Genomic DNA, 19372 nt, shown 5'->3' with positions numbered 1-19372 from the left:
ACTATGAAAATGATCATGATTGTATTTTTGTGTACATTTTTTTGTTTCACTGAAGCTATTTGACAAACATTTACATTTCTTATTATTTAACATTATTTTAACAGAACATTCAAGTGGCAGCCTGGTGTTTGTGCACTTATTCAGTTCAAATCGTCTATTTCTGAATAAAGAGGAAAATGTGTTTAAAAAAAAAAAATCAGATTCATTGATTAATCAAAAAACTAATCGACAATTAATCGGGTATTAAAGTTATTGGTAGTTGCAGCCCTAGAATGGTATATAAATGAACGTTTGCTGTAGAAACAGAAGTGAATGTTTTCTGTATAAACGTAAATAAATGTTTGGCATATGAATGTCAATGAATGGTATCTAAACATAAATGAACATTTGATGTAGAAACGTAATGAACGTTTGCTGTAGAACGTAAATTAATGTTTGGTGTATACAGCTTTCCCTCGCTACATCGCGGTTCACCATTTGCGGATTCGCTGTTTCGCTGATTTTTTTTAAGTGCAATTTTGCATGTTTGTTTGTTGTTGTGGTGTATTAGAGCGATCTATCGGTGCTCTGTTGTATGTGTCTGTTATTGTATTTACTACTGCTGCCATGAAAGGGTGTTGTATACTCATGTGAGAGTTGAAGACATATGCGGCTCCACCTCGCCTCAGTGTGTGTTTGTGTGCCTGTACGAGCATATTAGGAACCCACAGTAGAAAATAGCTGGCTAAATATAGAGCCACAACAGTCCTTATTGGAGAACCCGCTAAGAGAGAACCCTGACTGGCTGTAGACCATTGTCAATCAATCTCTCAACCGCCAACAAACAGAGGACGAAGAAGCTAACCGGCTAAATGAATTTTCGGTTCAAGAAGTAGGACAGGAGGAGGAAAATACGACGACAGGAACAATGTGTTTTAAGAAGGGAAATGTAAATGAATTGGTGTATAAGTGTAATCAGTGTTTCCCAAATAGTGGGGCGGGGAGCTGTGAACTGCCAGGGGGCGTGTGAGAGGCAGGGAGGACATGAAACATTAGTGCAGACCTGCCAACATGTATGAATTTGTTGTACTCAGCATGAAATTTGACTCTTGAATACACTTGTATGCTGCATTGTTCTCCATTTCGTTGCATTTCGCTGGTTTCAGTTTTGAGTTCAGTCTGCACAGTACAGATAAATAGACATTAGCAGTTTTTCAAAAGTATTTCAAATGGGGGGGCCGGTCCATTATCCAGTCCATTATTATTATTATTATTATTACAGTTCATTACGGTCCCTTCTTGTCCAAGCGTGTCATACAATAACATTCATCTGTCAGTACCAGTCTGAGGCTGCCTGGCTTTCCCTTTCCACCGCTAATTCTAAAAATAACTTTGTACTTTGCTACCGTTCTGATCTTTCTGCTCCCCAGGAGGCCAAATATTTGTCTTTCCACCTCCCGCTGCTGCCCCCGCGTAAGCTGAAAGCACAAGCTCAGTGCTACTCTTTGGTTTCTCCCCCTTTTCTTCACTTACTCCAGGGGTGTCCAACCATTTGTAGCTTGTTTTTTTAGGCCCTCAGCACATTCTAATACACATAAACCAAAAAAAATACAAAAAAACAACAGAAATGGGGGGGGGGGAATGGCAAAATGATGAGAAACAGCTGAAATGTTGGTACTAATACCACTAATAATAATAACAATATGTTTTGTCAGCTGAGAACACAAAGCTGAGATACTTGCTGCATAGAAGAAGAGTACACTTGACCAAAACTGCTGTTTGAATCACTTCTGTCTACATTTTGGTGTAGGAGTCATAATAGGACATGGTGATCAAAGTACAGTAGCTTGTTTTCTGTTGGCCCGCAGCACGTTCAAAAAATACAATTAAACAAGAAAACGAGAGTAAAAAAAAGTGGAAAAAGAAAAATAGTAAAAAGGCCTCTGCATCCTTTCTGTTGAATCTGGTAAGTCAGCCACAAGTGAAACTAGTTGATTTGCAGCCAAATTGAGATGATGAAGTGATTAAAACCCAACACAAATAATGGGACAACATACTGCTACCGTACTTGTTATATCATGAAAATGACGTACCTCATAAGGGTAAATAAGAATGCGACAGTATCTCAGGGAGGTCCTCTGCCCTCTGAAGGACAGCCATTATTGTGTAAATATGTGGCAACTCAAGTGTACAGTCAACATGTCCAAATCATGTGGTTAGTGTTAATATTTAGTTTGTTATCTAGCACGGCCTTAATCCTCTTGGCCGTGGAATTGAGCAGAGCTGCACAGCTTGTTACTGGAATCCTCTTCCACTCTTGGTATCAAACCTTGCAAACCACCCATGTATCAAATGCACCACCAGTCACTGGCATTTTGCTATGTTGCTGTACTTAAAATAAGCCGAACCTTGACTTTAAACCAAGGTACGTACTGAACTGGCGTAAATGGCGTGCTGTTACACCCCGACACGGAACTCAGGTCCTGACTGGGACCATTGTATGTCCTATATTTGAAGCTGAAGCTTTGAATGTTTATATGCTTCGAATGCACATCGTGAGCTAACTAGTATGAAAACTGTTGTGTGTATCTGTCTGTTGAGGATGAAAAGAAAAAAGATTGATACTTTATTGATCAATCTGGAAGGAGTGGGAGGCTTTGTCAAGTGTGAGACACATGACTGTGGTTGACTGTGGCTACCAAACACACCAAGATGGCTGTCAGTGGAGTGAAGCCCAACAAGTCTTGCAAGAGCAGGCTGGTGTCCATAACTGGCTCTGGATGCATGGTGGGCGGGGCCAAAGTCAGTGAGATGGAGCAGAGCAATGTCAAAAGTCATGTTTGCATAATTTGCCTTGAGATAACTGCTGCCCTGCCCACTCAAGTTCCCAATGGTATAGCAAAGCTTTACACATTTTTATTGCATAATCTTTTATGGTCATTTCATAAAAATACATGCAAAAAATACAATCCTGCAGCTCACATTTAGGGTGTTTTCAATCTTCTTCTAACCTACAATGTCTTTATCTAGAGCAACTATTCTGTTTTTCACATTTTCAGATGTGAAAAAGTTTTCCATGAAGTGCCATGTTCAGTTTCCATTGAGCAGTATGAGAGTGTGTCAGTGTCATATTACCACTTTTTTACTTTTACTCTTGTAAAATTACTGCACATTTTTCTATTTTAGCTGCTGTTGTTGTTTTGTTTTTTTTTACATTTTCTTGTTAAATGATATTTTTAGAATGGCTCGCCGGCCAATAAAAAAACAGCACTTTGACCACCCTTGGCCTAGCCTAACCTCTGGCATCTAGTGAGCATATCAATCCATAGAACTGTGATGAGCACCACAATAAAGGGGTACTGGTTGGATATTGGGGGACCCTTTACGATGGCACGTCAGTTAAATATTGTCACAAAGCTGAAGCGTAATGCACACTATAAAGCAGGGGCCACACAATAAAGCAGGGGCCTCAAACTCGTTTTCACCGCGGGCCACATCCGTTGTGGTGTGGCTGCCATCAGAGGGCCTCAGGTTTGCTTAAAATGTGTACAATTCGACCATTCAGGTTGTCTTAGAAGATATTTGGCCTCTCACCCACGTTCTAGGACAGCTCTAATCTGAGGGGATGGTGCAGGATCCAAGCATTTATTCTCTCAGGTTGAGGAACACCCCCACCAAGACCAGTTTAATTCTTTTTGTGGTGCAAAACCACTGTTAGTAAAATACAGTGGGTCAAGACGACAGTCGTTTGGATGGAAAGTGGGTGATTCCACCCAAACCACCACAACAACAGAAATAAAAAACTCCAGTTGCATGCAGTACAAATTTTCTGTCAAAATTGACTGAACAAATGTTTGACGTGCATTATTTCCAGGCCACACAAAAAGCTGGCGGTGGCCCGAATCTGTGTCCCCAGGCCTTGAGTTTGAACACCTGCGCTCTAAACCCTAACCAAGCAAACTAACCCTAGGATGCAGCACACTACCTTCTTTCCTTCTGAAAGGAATTGTTCCGATGTGTTGGCCTAACAGCAACCCCACCTGTCTGAGCTAAATTATGGTGAGATAAACTGGAGACTTTTATAGCTTCCTGTCTGGAAGCTGTTTGTTTATGATAACCTGCTACTTGCTGTCATTTGTGCCCTTCACAATCTGTTCCCACCTCAGCCATTTGGCAACGTCGCTGTGATGTCATGTGATCCCAATCCACATTTCATTCAGCCAAGAGACCCTCTTGTCAATGCTAACCTCGACATGAAGTTTAACAACCATGGGAACTTCCTTTGACCCAACTGCTCCAACCGTCTTCATAGTGAGGGGGTGGATGCTCTGCTAGTGCAGGGTAGGGGTGTAAGGAGACGTCATCGTACATACCTCGTGTGAAATAGACCAAATTTTTGTGCTTTTCTACTAATAGTCACATAGTATTATTGGACTAAATAGGTTAGGTCACAAAAGGAGGCTCAACATTGTAGACACACGTTAAGTGCTCTCAGCAACTTCGCCATTAAATTAAGTTTCTCAGTTCATGTTCTGCTGGTTGTTGAAAAACGTTAAATAAATAAGTTAATAAATAAATAAGTCGAAAAAATTGCTAATTGTCATAAATTTAAAAAAATTGCAGATGCAGTAGCGTCCTGACACAGTGACGACAGTCCGCCCTCCCATGCAGCCCACCACCACAGCTTCAAAAAATGTTAGGGGAAACCCTGTTTTGTGACAAAAATACATTAAGAACACAGTTGGACTCATGCAGTGTATTAAACGCACAACAAGATGCGCGCCTTATTGTACGCTAACAGGAGAATGCACGCATACCGAGGCAAAATTGTGGCGTAAATTTTTTACATTAACCAAAAAACATGCTAAATGTGGTGGGGGTTATTTAATGTATAGAGGGCTCTAATAATGTTAAAAAAAACATATTTAGAAGGTCTTAAACAGGTTTCCGATGCTGTAACTCTGAAAATATTCCATTATGAATAAGGACTCCTACTTGGCGGTAATTCACTTAACCGAGATAAATGAGGGATTACTGTATTGGGTTACTTTTTGTAAAAAAGCTTCAACTATGTCAAAAAAATTGGGATTTAGCTTTTTTTAGTGGCGTGTGTCGTTGATATTTGATGAAATGAGTCTGAGGGCTGAGCTTGTAAATTGCAATTCTTTACCAAAATGCTAGGGGGCAGTGTTTTCCTGAGCATGCACAACCACAGCTCTCGTTGACTAGCTATTTAGCTTCCTTTCCTTTGGTAGTAGTGGTGGCGGCGGCGGCGGCGGCGGCAGTTGTCAATGGTGACTGAAGCTAGATCCGGATGGTTGATATAGATATCGGTGATAACACACCAAATTTAATTAAACAAATACAAATTCATTAGATTACCAGTTACTGGAAAACAATAAGAGCGTTAGTTATTTTTGACGGCGTTCCTCCCAACACTGGCTATGTTGTCCAACAAGTGTGTGTCTGTAGTGGTCGTCACTTTTACCACTCTTGCATCATGACAAGGCGGCAGGACGTTTTTGATGGCTGGTGCAAATAATCCAAAGTCATCTTTTGAGTAAAGGGTGGATTATTTATTGTGTCGCTGTGGGGGAAGGAGACGAAGAAGGTTATTTGTAAAAACATGTTTATTTGCTGCAAGTTTCCAGGGGAGACAAAGGAGATCTCCTCATTAGAGAATGAGTGGGTGTTGAATGAGGCATTGTGGGATTAATGGCCGTGTCCGTCTCTTTCTTTTATTTCATTAGTCACATTCCATCACTTTTCTGGGAGCACTGAGGCTTGCCAGTATTTGCTGGTCATTTCCTTTGCCGTGCCCCCAATTCTGTGGCGTCACACCACAGTACACCCTGGTGTTCCAGTGCCAGATTGCTCGGGTAATTCTTCCAGTCTTTTGCTGCTGTTGTAGAATGTGGGGCTGCGTGAATAGAAAGTGAATGAAAGGCCGGGCTTAATGAAATGTCTAATGCTTGAATTGAATGCGCCTCCCTGGAATGCTATGTCGGGGAATCTTTTGCTCCAACTGCTAAAGCATCCATTCTGTGATGCCTCAGGATTGATGTCACTCCTTTTTAAGATGTACGTTTGTAGTGTATATAACATCAGACTTTACATGGAACAGGCTGATGTTCCCAAATGAAACAGTGCAGGTGATTCCTGCAGCGTCTCCTTGATTCTATGCAGTCATGTCATTGCTGCATTTGTGCAGGAGCTCCTCGGCCTTCGTAGGAGTAGGAGCTGAATGACCATTCCTTCTATTTTTTATTATTTTTATTTCATTACTTTTATCCTTGTGGTTGTCTTGCACACTGCAAGGGACGTTGCATGGAGGGAGAGAAAGAATTATTAATAATGAGAGCACTGTGCTCTCTACGTATGCTGCGTCATCCGTAGGTAAATATGCTAACTGTGTCAAAGCACTTTTGCCTTGGAGGTGAAAAAGCGCGATACAAGTGAAAGACCATTTGCCATTTACGCTGCTTAGTTATCACATTCCACTTCGTAGGAGCAGATTCTTTCACATGTTGAAGGATGCTATCTTTACCCTTCATAATGGTGACGCCGTTTGAGCAGCTTAGACCAAGCATGCAGATACTGTAGGGGTGTCCCAATATCAGCAAAAAAACAGTATCGGATTAGCCATCCATCCATCTTATTCCGCTTATCCGAGGTCGGGTCACGGGGGTAGCAGCCTAAGCAGGGAAGCCCAGACTTTCCTCTTTCCCGGCTACTTCGTTCAGCTCCTTCCGGCGGATCCAGAGGCATTCCCAGGCCAGTTGAGAGACAAATTCCCCCCAACGTGTCCTGGGTCTTCCCCCAAGGCCTCCTACCGATTGGACGTGCATGAACACCTCCCCAGGGAGGTGTCCGGGATGCATCCTGACCAGTTGCCCAGGCCATCTCATCGGGCTCCTCTTAACATGGAGGAGCAGTGAGTTTCTCCCAAATGACAGTGCTTCTCACCTTATAAGGGAGAGCCCAGCCACCCTTTGGAGAAAACTCATTTTGCCCGCTTGTACCAGTGATCTTGTCCTTTCGGTCACTACCCAAAGCTCATGACCATAGGTGAGGCTGGGAACATAAATTGGCAGGTGAATTGAGAGCTTTACCTTTGCCTTTTGCCTTCCCTCACTTGTCAACAAGACCCCGAGGTTCTTAAAGTGCTCCACTTGGGGCAGAACTTCATCCCTGACACGGAAATGGCACTCCACCCTTTTCCGAGCAAGAACCATGGACTCGGACTTGGAGGTGATAATTCTCATCTCAGCCACTTCACACTCTGCTGCGAACCGATCCGGTGAGAGTTGAAGATCCCAGCCCAGCAGGACCACATCCTCCAGAAAAAGCAGAGACCCAATCCGACAGCCTCTAAACTGGAGGCCATGCATCTAAAATCTCCGACATTAGCACTCTGATACAAGCAGTCGATTCCCCAGCACGTCTATCCAGCACGTGATCACAACAGTGTGTGCTAACTTGCTAACAAAGTAGCAAGGAGTAGAAGTGATGTCAGCCGTGTTGCAGTATTTTTTGTTCAACTACAAAAAAGATGTTCCGGCGGAGTGCAAAACTTGTCATGCACAAATTTCCTGTGGTGTTTAATACGACCAACCTCATCACGTATTTGATGCAGCTTCACCAAAAAACGGCAGGAGGATTTTCACCAGACCACGGCCCTGTCAAACCAACGCTATTTGACACATTTTCAAAGCATGAGAAATTCCCATGGGACGGCAAAAAGTCATTAGCTCGAACAAAAAAAGAGCCAAGCCCTGTTGGTGGTGAGCAATGTTGGGTTTAAAACGCATCATAGAGCCAATGTTTTCCACTGTCTGTGCATTTTAACATGTATAATTTCACTTTAATTTTCTTTTTTTGGGTGCACTTCTAATCAGAACAGTCTGTGTAAGGCTTGGGAGGCGTCACCAGAAAGAACTAAAGTTCTAACTAGTAGTCTTTTTCTTTCTGTACAGTATCAATCAGTTTTGGGAGTGTGTACGGAACCACGAAGCGTGGGAACACGAGGGACGCCCCGTGTAGTCAATCGTGTTCAATCACAAAGTTAACTTGAACCCTGGTTCTCAAAGTGGATGCATTTGTAAGAAAGTGTTTTCTGAGGAACTTTGATTCAAATTGGGCTTGCAGTTTCCAGCCTTTTTTCAAGCTTTTGTGGATAATTTCCAATATTTTACAAAGCGGATGTCATTAATGTCATCAATTTGTAATTTAGATAAATGGCGTCTAGTATTTTCTTTCAAATATCGCTTTTGTTTTAACTTGTCATTTTCAGCTGCATATAGGACTTAGCTTTTTTTTAGTATTGTCATTATTAGGTCTTTCCACTTTATTAAAAAGGCTATGCAGACATTTTTGTTGTTACTCATTTTAGCAAAACCTTGTACAAACGGTGCCCTTTTAGTGTATGTGTAAGTCACAAGCCAATCAGTTTTGCTGAGCAACTATTTTGGTGCATATGTTCTTCATGCAGTATTATTTGTACAGCAACAAATGAAGGATGACCAGTGAGATGCAGCTATAGTTTATGTTTCTGTTTTTTTTTCCACGTTGGACTTCTTGCAAAGTCTTATTCCTGGAGGAAAATTGGCAAGATCGGCACAGGGGTGGTACGACCTTTCAAGTTACGATGTTTTGGAGTTACGTACACCAGGGTTCCCCAACCACCTGGAAACTTTCAGGTGCAATTAGAAAAAAAATGCACTTAAAAAAATGAATAACTACAGTACATAAAATATTATGTAAATGCATATAAATTTTGGAATTATGGGCCATTGACACTGCTTGTTAGCACACACATCAAACAGCGGCATTATAATCTTCTCTGTGAAAAACGGACTCCAGGCTCCTTCTGGTGGATGGTGTGTCTGTATTCTTTTTGTGATTTTAATTAGATGTTTTTCCTTTCTTAGTTTTACACAATACATAATAAGATAAATTACTTCGCTATAATGTACGTCAGGGGTCACCAACGTGGTGTCCGCGGGCACCAGGTAGCCCCCCACGACCACATGAGGTGCCCGCAAGCCTGCTTTTCATTCAGGTTTTCAGTTAATAATGAAAGAACAGAGAAAGAAATGCATTCTGAAATACAAAATGTGAGTTGTGGACACCAGCATTTTGTTAATGTTCTGGTAAAACAAGCATATTCGCTTTGTTTGGGTTTAAAATAAGCTCTGAAAATAAATATTACAAAAATGAGTAGCTCTTGGCCATTTTCATTTTGTAAAAGTAGCTCTCACAAGGAAAAACCTTGGTGACCCCTGATGTACCTTATGTTCAAACGTAAGGCAGACTCTTGAAGGCGGTGCGTCAAAGAGAAGGAAAGTGAAAATATACATGGTGAAATGTTCATAAAGTGGAGCAATGCTTGGTTGAAGACGGTGGACTGTCAGGACCGTCATGAAGGATAAAGATGGTATGTTAGAACATGTGAACGGATCTGCTCCTATGAAAGGGACAGTGACAGCCAAGCAGCGTAGTGGTCTCCTCCCAATAAGCCTGTCTCCCCCTCCCTTGCAACGCCCCTTCCAGAGTGCAAGACAACCACAGGAATAAACTTGTTTTGTTTTTTGTTCATTTCATTCTTGCATTTAATCTTTTTATGACTGCATTTAATATAACAAGACTCAACAATTCACTAAGTAGAGGTTCCGAATTCCAAGGACGTTGTAAGTCAAGTTTTATTGGAAGTTATCGGAACAGAACTAGAGTATGTAGAACTAAAGTACGTAGACCCAGGACACTCCTGTGTATGCAACTCGTCTGTCAACTCTCTGTCAACTTTCCTGTTGTTGAAGCTGAAGATCAAGCTTGTTTTCCTCCCAGAGATTGTTTGTTGAAATGTAAAAGAGTAGAGGAAGAAAACTGCATTGACAGAGTGAACATGGACTACGGTGTGAGCTTCTCTGGTTTTCTCCTTCTCAATCTTTCAACCACTTTTTTTCTGGCGTACACTGGACAACCAAAGGCCTTTTGTATTTTGTATCCTAGCAATGAGTGAAGATCTTTTTCTGGGACCAATTCACTAGAAGGTCCTTAAAGCCCTCTTGGCTTGACAGGACTTTACCGGGTGCTTTTTTACATGCAAAAAAGGACATACACATTCATCTGACAGGAATTGCAATTGGAAGAACCTTCCCACGGCCTTCAGTATACTGCAGTTATTTATTAAAAAAAAAAAGTATTGCACTGATGAGTCCAAAGTTGGCATTTCATCTGCACAACTTGCTGGAAGTCACATGGAACGAGGACATTGATTGATGTGTTTTTTCCTGTTGTGTTTCAGGTTATGTCCACAAGAGCTGCTGAGAGGTTGAGAGGTGGCACGCCTCTGTAAATCACGAAAGAAAACAAATGGTGAGTTGTTCAAGTGTTCATTATGCTGCAGCTGTCTGGAATAAAACGGCATTCAGCATGAATTCATTGGAGTTGCAGATCTGCCATTACGCATTTTTCATAGTCCACACCCATTTTGACCCTTGAATACGCTTCGCTGCTCTCCAGGTATGCATTTTGTAGGAACGTAGGGTAGGAATGTAAATTGACAGGTGAATTGAGAGCTTTGCCTTTCGGCTCAGCTCCCTCTTCACCGGACCGATGCACTGTCCGCATCACTACAGACGCCGCACCAATCCGTCTATTGATCTCGCGTTCCATCCTTCCCTCACTTGTGAACAAGACCTCGAGATTCTTAAAGTGCTCCACTTGGGGCAGAACTTCATCTAAGACACGGAGATGGCACTCCACCCTTTTCCGGGCAAGAACCATGGACTCGGACTTGGAGGTGCTAATTCTCATCTCAGCCACTTCACACTCAGCTGCGAACCGATCCGGTGAGAGTTGAAGATCCCGGCCCAGCAGGACCACATCCTCCAGAAAAAGCAGAGACCCAATCTGACAGCCTCCAAACTGGAGGCCATGCAACTAAAATCTCCAACATTTGTTGCATTTCGCTATTTCAGTCTGTGAAACTGGGAGTATGTATGCTCCTGTGTGGGAGGCACCAGCGTACGCTACACAGGCTCACGCCTCCCCATGCAAACCCTCTTCCTTAGCATGATGTGCTACAGTTGGCTGTGATTGGTCGGTCGGCTTTTTCGCATTATTTCCTGTGTGTGTATATGACTAGTTCAGACGGTGTACAGTAGGGTAATATGATTTCCGGAAGTACAAACGGAATCTACTGTTGAATGCGGAATGTCACGTAAATTGACATAATGTTAATGAAATGATGTTATTGTGAGAAGAACCAACGTTTGTGTGGGGCAGTATTTCCCCGGCAGATCGCGCAAACGTGGTGTGATATTATCACGAACACTAGCCCGCCCCCTCCTGAACTAAAACATGTCAAAGCGGCGGCCTGATATACCGGCAAAATTGGCCAAAAAACGTTGAAACTCCTCTTATGCAGTGTGAGTGCAAGCTAGCGGGGTTAGCTGAGTTTAGCAGAGCACACTAGTGTGGCAGAATGTGTGCGGCTAAGGCTGTATGAGTGTGTTTACACCATGTTGTGTTTTACAACAAGGACGAGAGCTTGTCTTGTCTTAACCGTCAAGGGACATTCTCAACACACACAACACACTTCCGGCCTTTAAAATAAGAGTTTGCCATGTACAGTCTAATTGTGTGAAGAAAATAAGGGTGTCCTAAAAAAATATCTTACATTAATAACACAATTGGAATTGACTGCGTCTTCCTTAACCACAAGTATGGACATTGGCCAATAATGTATTGTATCAATAAATGTAAGGATTATTGCATTAATTTAACGCTTTATTTACTGTCAGAAAAGTACACTCTGCTGGTAAAGAAAGGTGTAAAAGGTAAACAAATAAATTAAAATATAAAAAGGAATTTGGGAAAAAATAAAATGGATTTCGTTGTGCCCTAGTACAGCCCTGCTCCGCAAACGCCTTCGCCACAGTTTTCGGATCAGCATTTATAAAGATAACTGACGCAGCTGCAGTAACACCCTGCTCATTGGAAGCTAACACGCTAAATAGTCGACGAGTGTTGTAGTTTCTCATGGAGTTGGCGTCACGTGAAACGCTCAACCCAGACGAAGAGCTATGGTGTAGAAAATGCAGCACGGGGGTCATTTGTTGCCGCCCCATGGGGAATTCAATATCTTTGAGCTGTTTTTGGTTTTTAGATTAATGCAAAGCTGGTAAAAATCTTTTGAAGTTGCCTATATTGGTCAGGGATTAGGCCACAACATACAAAAATAGGTGTTTATTATGTTCAACTGTAATTTTGTATTTGACATCCATACACTAAAACTCATAGGAACGGATGTCATACGTAGACAGAATACCTCCTGTATGTGTTTCTTTGTAAAACAAAGAAGCGGAAGTGTTACTGAATATAGGTAAATTAACAGCCTGATTTTTCTGTCCTTTTTATTAGATCTACTGCCATGCCTCCGTGGGTGGTATGTTGTCTTCCAGCCACTGGAGTCCAATCGCTGCTATCGCTTGTGCTGTTAGCGATTGGCTGGCCCCTTGCCTCCTCGTCTGGTTTGGTCGACCCTTCTTCTAGCCCTTATCCCACCTTTACACGGAACGACACGGAATTCGAGCACCTGGCCCTGCATCCCCACCCCAGTGTGGGTCGTGTCTATGTGGGCGCTCGGGATAACTTGTTCCAGTTGGACCGATTTCTCCAGGCGGAACTCCAGTACCGCACCGGACCTGTCAAAGATAGCCGGGAATGCCTGCCTCCCGTTACTGAGAGTAACTGCCCTCAGGCCAGGCTTACCAGCAACCACAACAAGCTCTTGTTGGTCGACCCCTACTCCATGGAACTGATTACTTGTGGCAGTGTAAACCAAGGGATCTGCCAAAAACGAAGTCTTGATTCTGTGGATAAGGTGTTGTTCTCCACTGAGAGGCCGGTGGACACCCAATACGTAGCGGCCAATCATCCCAATGTTAGTACCGTCGGGCTGATCGTGCAGTCGCATCCCGGCAGGCAGCCACTTCTTTTTGTCGGGCGAGGCTACACGAGCAGCCACCCACCCATCTCCACACGAAACCTGGACCAGGATCCCGTATTTTCCTACGAGGAAACGGCAAAGTTGGCTGTGGCCGGTCGCCTCTCTGAATATGACCATCATTTTGTAGCATCCTTTGCCCACCGGCATCACGTGTACTTCTTCTTCTACAGGCGGGACCTGAAGTCCCAGTCACGCGAGTACCGGACGTATGTCTCACGTGTATGTTTGGATGACCAAGCCTATTACTCCTACGTGGAAGTTCCCTTGACATGTCGTTCTCGGGCAGGAAAAAATTACAATCTCCTCCAAGCAGTCCAGCTCGGGCTGTCAAAGGACGGCGTAGTGGGTCCAGGCTCTGAGGTTGTTCTTGGGGTTTTTTCCACTCGTTTGGCTTCGTCAACCCGACCCAGCGAGGACTCTGCGCTGTGTATATTCAACGTGGAAGATGTGGACCGCAGGATTAACACCACCAGAGACCTGTGTTACACACAAATGGGTAAAGAGTCTGGGATGGAGGCGGCCTACATCGAATATGAAGTCAAGTCCATCTGTGTCACCCTGCCAGAGGTGAGTAACGCAACCCTCAATAATAACATTTTGTGATTCCCACAGGTCTGCAATTTAGCTTTTTTTGGTGTGCTAAATGATGTCTAATTTGCGTAACAGGCCATGACGCAAAACTTGCGTGTGAATGTGGTCGGTTAAAACAGAGCTTTTTGGTTTGTGAAATGTGTGACATTATCTCATGTTTTTAAACCTTATTTAAAAACAGAAAATGAAGGCATTGACTTACGGTACCCAGCATACCCACATTTTGTAATTAACAGTTACGTGTTTGTTGTTAGCGCTAGGTCGTTCTTCGAATAGAATGCTAGTTCATTGTTGTTGCATGTTAACTTACCTGTCACATGTTGTGCTGTTCATTCTTTGGCTCGCACCGTGAGTAAGGCTGTCGTTACGTTTGCTGATGACCGTCTGTGTTGTCAAGCTACTTGTTGCAAATGGAAGACCTTCTTTAAGCAAGCTGAAGTGCCTCTGACTATGCAGCGTTACGCTGCCGTCTACTGAGCGAATTTTTAACAATAAGCCTCTCAGATGGTCACATCATAGTGTGATTGTAAGTAAGGGCGAGCAGATTGCGCCAAATCTAAAAAGTAGCTCTCAAAGCTGCCTCGGGGTCAGTTGCTGGTTTAGCATAATTATTAATACCAAGTTATTTCAAATTGGAATCATAAGAATCCATTAGGTTCATTTGATCTATCATTAATACATTCTTAAGAGTTATTTTTTCATACCTGACAGTTTCGACTGCTCACTTGCAGTCTTCTTCAGAGTGGTCATGTGACGTCTGAAGACAGAATGGAATTAAAAGACTTATTTCTTCATGAGTGTTAATACTTTACAGTGGTGGCTTGGTTAACGTCATTAATCCATTCCAGAAGGTCTGACTCAAACCAAAACGGGCTCTAATCAAAACAAATTTTTCCATAGAAAATAATGTATATCCAATGAATCTATTCCAGACACCCAAAATGTTAACACAATACACATTTTATGGACAATATAGTTTTACATGATGCAACAATAATTACACACAATAATTAAACACACACAAAAACATCAATTAACAAAATAACACAAAATAGACACATTCTGCTGCAACCACAATTTGCAAAAATGGAAAAAATACTGTATATCAAACATGCATGCATGTGTGTGCACCGCAGCCAATGACGGAGCCGCTCGGTCACATTTACAAACCTCTGAAATGACGACACTCTTCTGTTAAAGCCGTTAAATTCGGAGGTGTTGCGCCTTTGTCTCGGTACGGTCCATGGCCCTTCTCTTTTGAGTGGTCCATGTGTTTGTTGCATTGTTGCCAATGTGGCAGCAAGATCAACACGGACACCACCTTGGTGTTTTGCTGTGAGTTTTTTCTTGAATTCAATAGTGTTTCTCACCTCACCTCTGCTTTTGTTTTGATCATGGCTGCAAAATAAGCCAAAATGAGGCCAAAGAAAGTTGCAAGTGGCAGCATTTTGATAAAGAAGGTGGGAAACACTATTGAATTCAAGAAGTAACTAATAGCAAAACACCAAGGTTGTGTTCGTGTTGATCTCGCTGCCACATCATGTCTTTAGCAACAATCACATCTTCAATGAAGGTAAAAGTAACCTTAAATGTTCATTTATCCCTTTCATTCATCATTTATATGTGTTTAGAATTGTTTTCTGCATGTAAAACTTTTATTATAAAACTCTAAAACGACTTTTGAGACAAAGAACTACACAGTCAACCGCTGATGACATCATAGACGAGCGACAGAGCTGACTTTCGCTTCTTGTTTCCATGTATTAGCAAGCTAATAGGATGGTAACGAGGACGTTTTGTAATTAAAAAAAATACATTAAGATCACAGTTGGACTCAAGCAGTGTATTAATAACACATCATGACGCAGCCCATATCGTACGCTAACTGGAAAATGTATGCAAACCAAGGCAATATTTTAAACGTCAACCGAAAAACACGCTAACCGGGGCGTGTGCTAACCAAGGTTTCATGGTATTTTGTTTTTGTGGGAAAACCATTTGTGCTTTTTAATTTAAAGAAATGCAGTTTTTTGCAGAAACCCCACCGCTAATATATAATAATATATAATATAATAATTTACAAATATGTGATAAATGTCAACTAAGCACATAACTGCTTTATAATACAGCATTAGTGTTCAGTAGATTTTCACTTGAAACTACTGAGTGAGTTTTACTTTATCGAAGTAGTAAAATCATTTTTTCAAGTAAATGCTTGTGTTTGTGTATGTTTTCCAGTGTTGAGTGAATGATGGGATTCACAGGCGCGTGTGTGAATGGAATGTGCGTAACATTGTAAGTGGTGTGTGTATTGTACACTGTGTTGTATACGCGTTGACATATTCCCGTGTTGTCATGCTGCCGATGTGGAACAGCAGTGACTACACAGATAAGCTGGATGGGACAAAGTGGTGCAGGCGCTGAATGCAAACGCTGGGGAGGGGTGGGATCAATATTGAGCATTGTGTTTGGATCCGAGTAGAGGGTGACGTGCACAAGACCTGGCAAGGACAGATAAAGCAGCCACAGACAAGGCTGTGAAAAATATCAGTGATGCAAAGCAGAAACAATCGTTTCATGTATTGAAGAATTGTACAAGTCGAGGACGACTAGACCCCTAATGCTGTATCTATTTGTTCCGGGTGTCACCGTACGCTGGATTTAACGTCACGGTTTGCTTCATTTTGATGTACAATCAGGGAAAGAAATGCAAAACATAAAACTGAATTAAACGCTTCACGGCATAAACACTTCATGTGCACCGTGTGGGAATTGGCTACACATCTGTACTGAACCGAAAAATGCCATTAGGAATACATGTGCGGTTACACCCCTAACAATGTATGAAGGCATTTTGGTTCAATATTACACATAAAGATACAGTATGTTGCACTGCAAAATATTTTATTGATCTAGTCATGTATTTGAATAGAAAGAAGTACAAACGAGAAGTTCTGTGTTTTGATGCTTACAAAGGGCGTGTGCAGGAACGCAGTTGAAAACCAGCTTTGCCCAGTTTTTAAATATCAGTTGGTTTCCTGTTTGGAAACAACATGTAAAGTAGACTTCCTCTTTGCCAGGATAGTCCATCCTCACCACAGGACGAGGGAGTCTCACACAAAGATGAAGCTATTGTGGAAGTAAACAAGGCCAAAATGCCTCAGCACAAGTCCTCTGTTTTGTGGCTGACAGTGGCGGGTGCATTTTAGCCAAAAAGTCCACATGAACGTAATCTGCACAACATTTGTCAGCAACATGTGCCACTACTGTGTATCCACAATCACTCAGGCAGGGTACTGAGGTTGTACACACACACACAACACTATTGGTACCATGATGGATTGGGTGTAAGTCTATGGAGTTAAAACCATGCCAAAACCTCACAAACACACAAAACATGTTTTACTCACACCCGACGATTCACAAACAAACTCAATGGGGTTTGCAAATATGGAATTTCATTCACAAACAAACATTTTGTTTTGCAAATAAGAAACGTACCTGTCAAACAAAATACACCCTGCTTCAGAAACACATACAAAGGAACATATTTCTTTAATTACAAAAAAAATATCCTTCAAGTATACAAAAAAAACGCAGGCGTATGCTGGAGCCTATCACAGCTGATTGCGGGCGAGAGACAGGGTACACCCTGGACTGGTCAGACTGGGCGCAAACAGACAAACAACCATTCACACTCACATTCACACCTATGGACAATTTAGAGTTGTCAATTAACACTAATTCCTCTACCTTTATTTAAAAAAAAAAAAAAAAAAAAAAAAAAAAAAGTTATGTACATTTTTGCATCTACAGCAGGGGCGGCCATTACGTCGAATGCGAACTACCGGTAGATCGCCACGGTAGTTTGGGTCGATTGCGTAAACGTCACATTGTAGTGGTCATATGACATCAGTCAGCTGACATTAAGCTCCCCTCCTACACATGAAGATGCAACTTTCATCTTTATTATTGTGATTATGGATGAACTATATAAGATGTCTATATCTATAAGAAAAGTTATCTGTTCACTTGTAGCGGCTAGTTATGTAGAAAAAATATTGTATTGATTACTGGCTTTGCTTGGCGTCATGAACTCTGCTATAGAAATCAGTGTTTTCTACACGTTCGCTTCTTAAACTATTATTTCATGATGAAATTAAAAATGTGCCCATTGGTGAAACCTTTTCAATATGTTTCCTTGACTTCGGCTACATTGTCTTTTGCATAATCATTTTAAATTCTTGTATATCGCTCAACCATCTTGCATTGACGTTCCTGTGCTGTATCCTGTCTGACAGAACACTCTAGAAGCTTACCCGTGCGGCTCGGATCACACGCCCAGCCCCATGGCAAGCCGGATCGCTGTGGAAGCTGAAACCATTTTGGACAGCCCGTCTGCCCGACTCACAGCTGTTGCAGTCAGCGTGCGGGCGGGACATAGCATCGCATTCTTGGGAGACTCCAAGGGGAACCTGCACAAGGTAAACCTGCACAGCTTACCCCCAGCATTTCCATGTTGACACATGGCCCCCCCGGTGAAATAGTGTTGCTGTTTCCTCTACATCCATACTTACGTGTTAGAATCAATCATTCAGTTAGCATCGTTGCGGCCACCAGACTCTTCCTTCATCTTCTAGTGGTAACCACTCCATCTTGTCATGCCAGCCAGTCAGTCAAGTTTCAAATAACATCCTTTCAATGCGTGCAAGCAGAAGCTTTCAGGCTGATCTTAGTCCAGAAATAATCTCACAGGAACCTAATTGGGTGGCTTGGCTCAGGCGGTAGAATTGTTGGAAGGTTGTACATTCAGTCCCCAGATACACACCCACTGGGACTATCCCAACTACTCACGACATACAACGGACACACATAATAGTCACACATGAAACAAAAAGCTCATTTATTTTGTTTATTACGGTAACATTTTTAGTGTAATTAAGGCGTCTGAATCATGGCAAGCCACTCCTCCCTGGTATGATGGCAGACGAAGGCAAGTGAAGTATCCCCATAGAGTCATGCGCCCCCCTTGCAGCACCCAACCATGACAAATACACATACATATTATTAACCATATTAAATACATATTAGTGTGTACTGTCGTTTTCTTTCTGTTCATAAAATACGGTGAACATGGGCGTATTTCACACATAGTTGGAAATGCTGGTGAATGATGATAAATTAATTTGAAAACTGATGAATCGGATGAAAAATGTGTCATCATTTGACAGCTCTAAAAAACTTTGATTCATAATTGTTTAGTTAAAACAGAATAAATGCCACATACTTAACAAATAAAAAAATAAATCATTTTGTAAATTAATGTGTGTATCTACATATACATAATTGTATATATTTTATATGTATATAATTACATTATTGTTATAATTCCTGGTGGTGTAATGGTACACAGGACATGGGTTTGATTCCTAGCCCTGCGTCAGGAAGGACATCCTGCATAAACGCTAAGCCGTTCATGTGATTTAGCCACTGTGGCGACCCCTGATTGGGAACAGCTGAAAGTGGGAAGAATTGCTTTATATTATATTTAATAGATAATAATTATTTTTATAATATTATGATTAATATTGTACACTTGTACAACACTTGTATAATATACACTGTATATTGTACAGTATGTATGTATTATATGTATTTTATTTAGACTTAGGGACACTCTGTACAAAAAAAGAAATAAATTATTTAAAAATTGACCTTTCATGTATGTTACTGAGGACAATATCGTCATTGACCTTTTATTTTTTTGTGTTTATTCATGACCTCAAA

The 19372-nt window shown here is 41.8% G+C and overlaps 1 protein-coding gene across 2 annotated transcripts in view; it reads left to right on the top strand.

The window, feature by feature from the left end:
- Positions 1-19372, top strand: part of plxnb1b (plexin b1b) — a 103594-nt gene that overhangs the window by 39385 nt on the left and 44837 nt on the right. For both annotated transcript variants that reach the window (XM_054783516.1, XM_054783517.1), the window contains exons 2-4: positions 10286-10356; positions 12406-13561; positions 17887-18069. In XM_054783516.1, the coding sequence (XP_054639491.1) occupies positions 12416-13561; positions 17887-18069 (1329 nt within the window). In that variant the 5' untranslated portion in view covers positions 10286-10356; positions 12406-12415. The remainder of the gene's footprint in view (positions 1-10285; positions 10357-12405; positions 13562-17886; positions 18070-19372) is intronic.

Source organism: Dunckerocampus dactyliophorus, chromosome 8 (genome assembly GCF_027744805.1).
Source record: "Dunckerocampus dactyliophorus isolate RoL2022-P2 chromosome 8, RoL_Ddac_1.1, whole genome shotgun sequence".
NCBI lineage: Eukaryota > Metazoa > Chordata > Actinopteri > Syngnathiformes > Syngnathidae > Dunckerocampus > Dunckerocampus dactyliophorus.
Note: the sequence above shows the minus strand (reverse complement) of the source record. Positions and strands in the feature narration are given on the sequence as shown.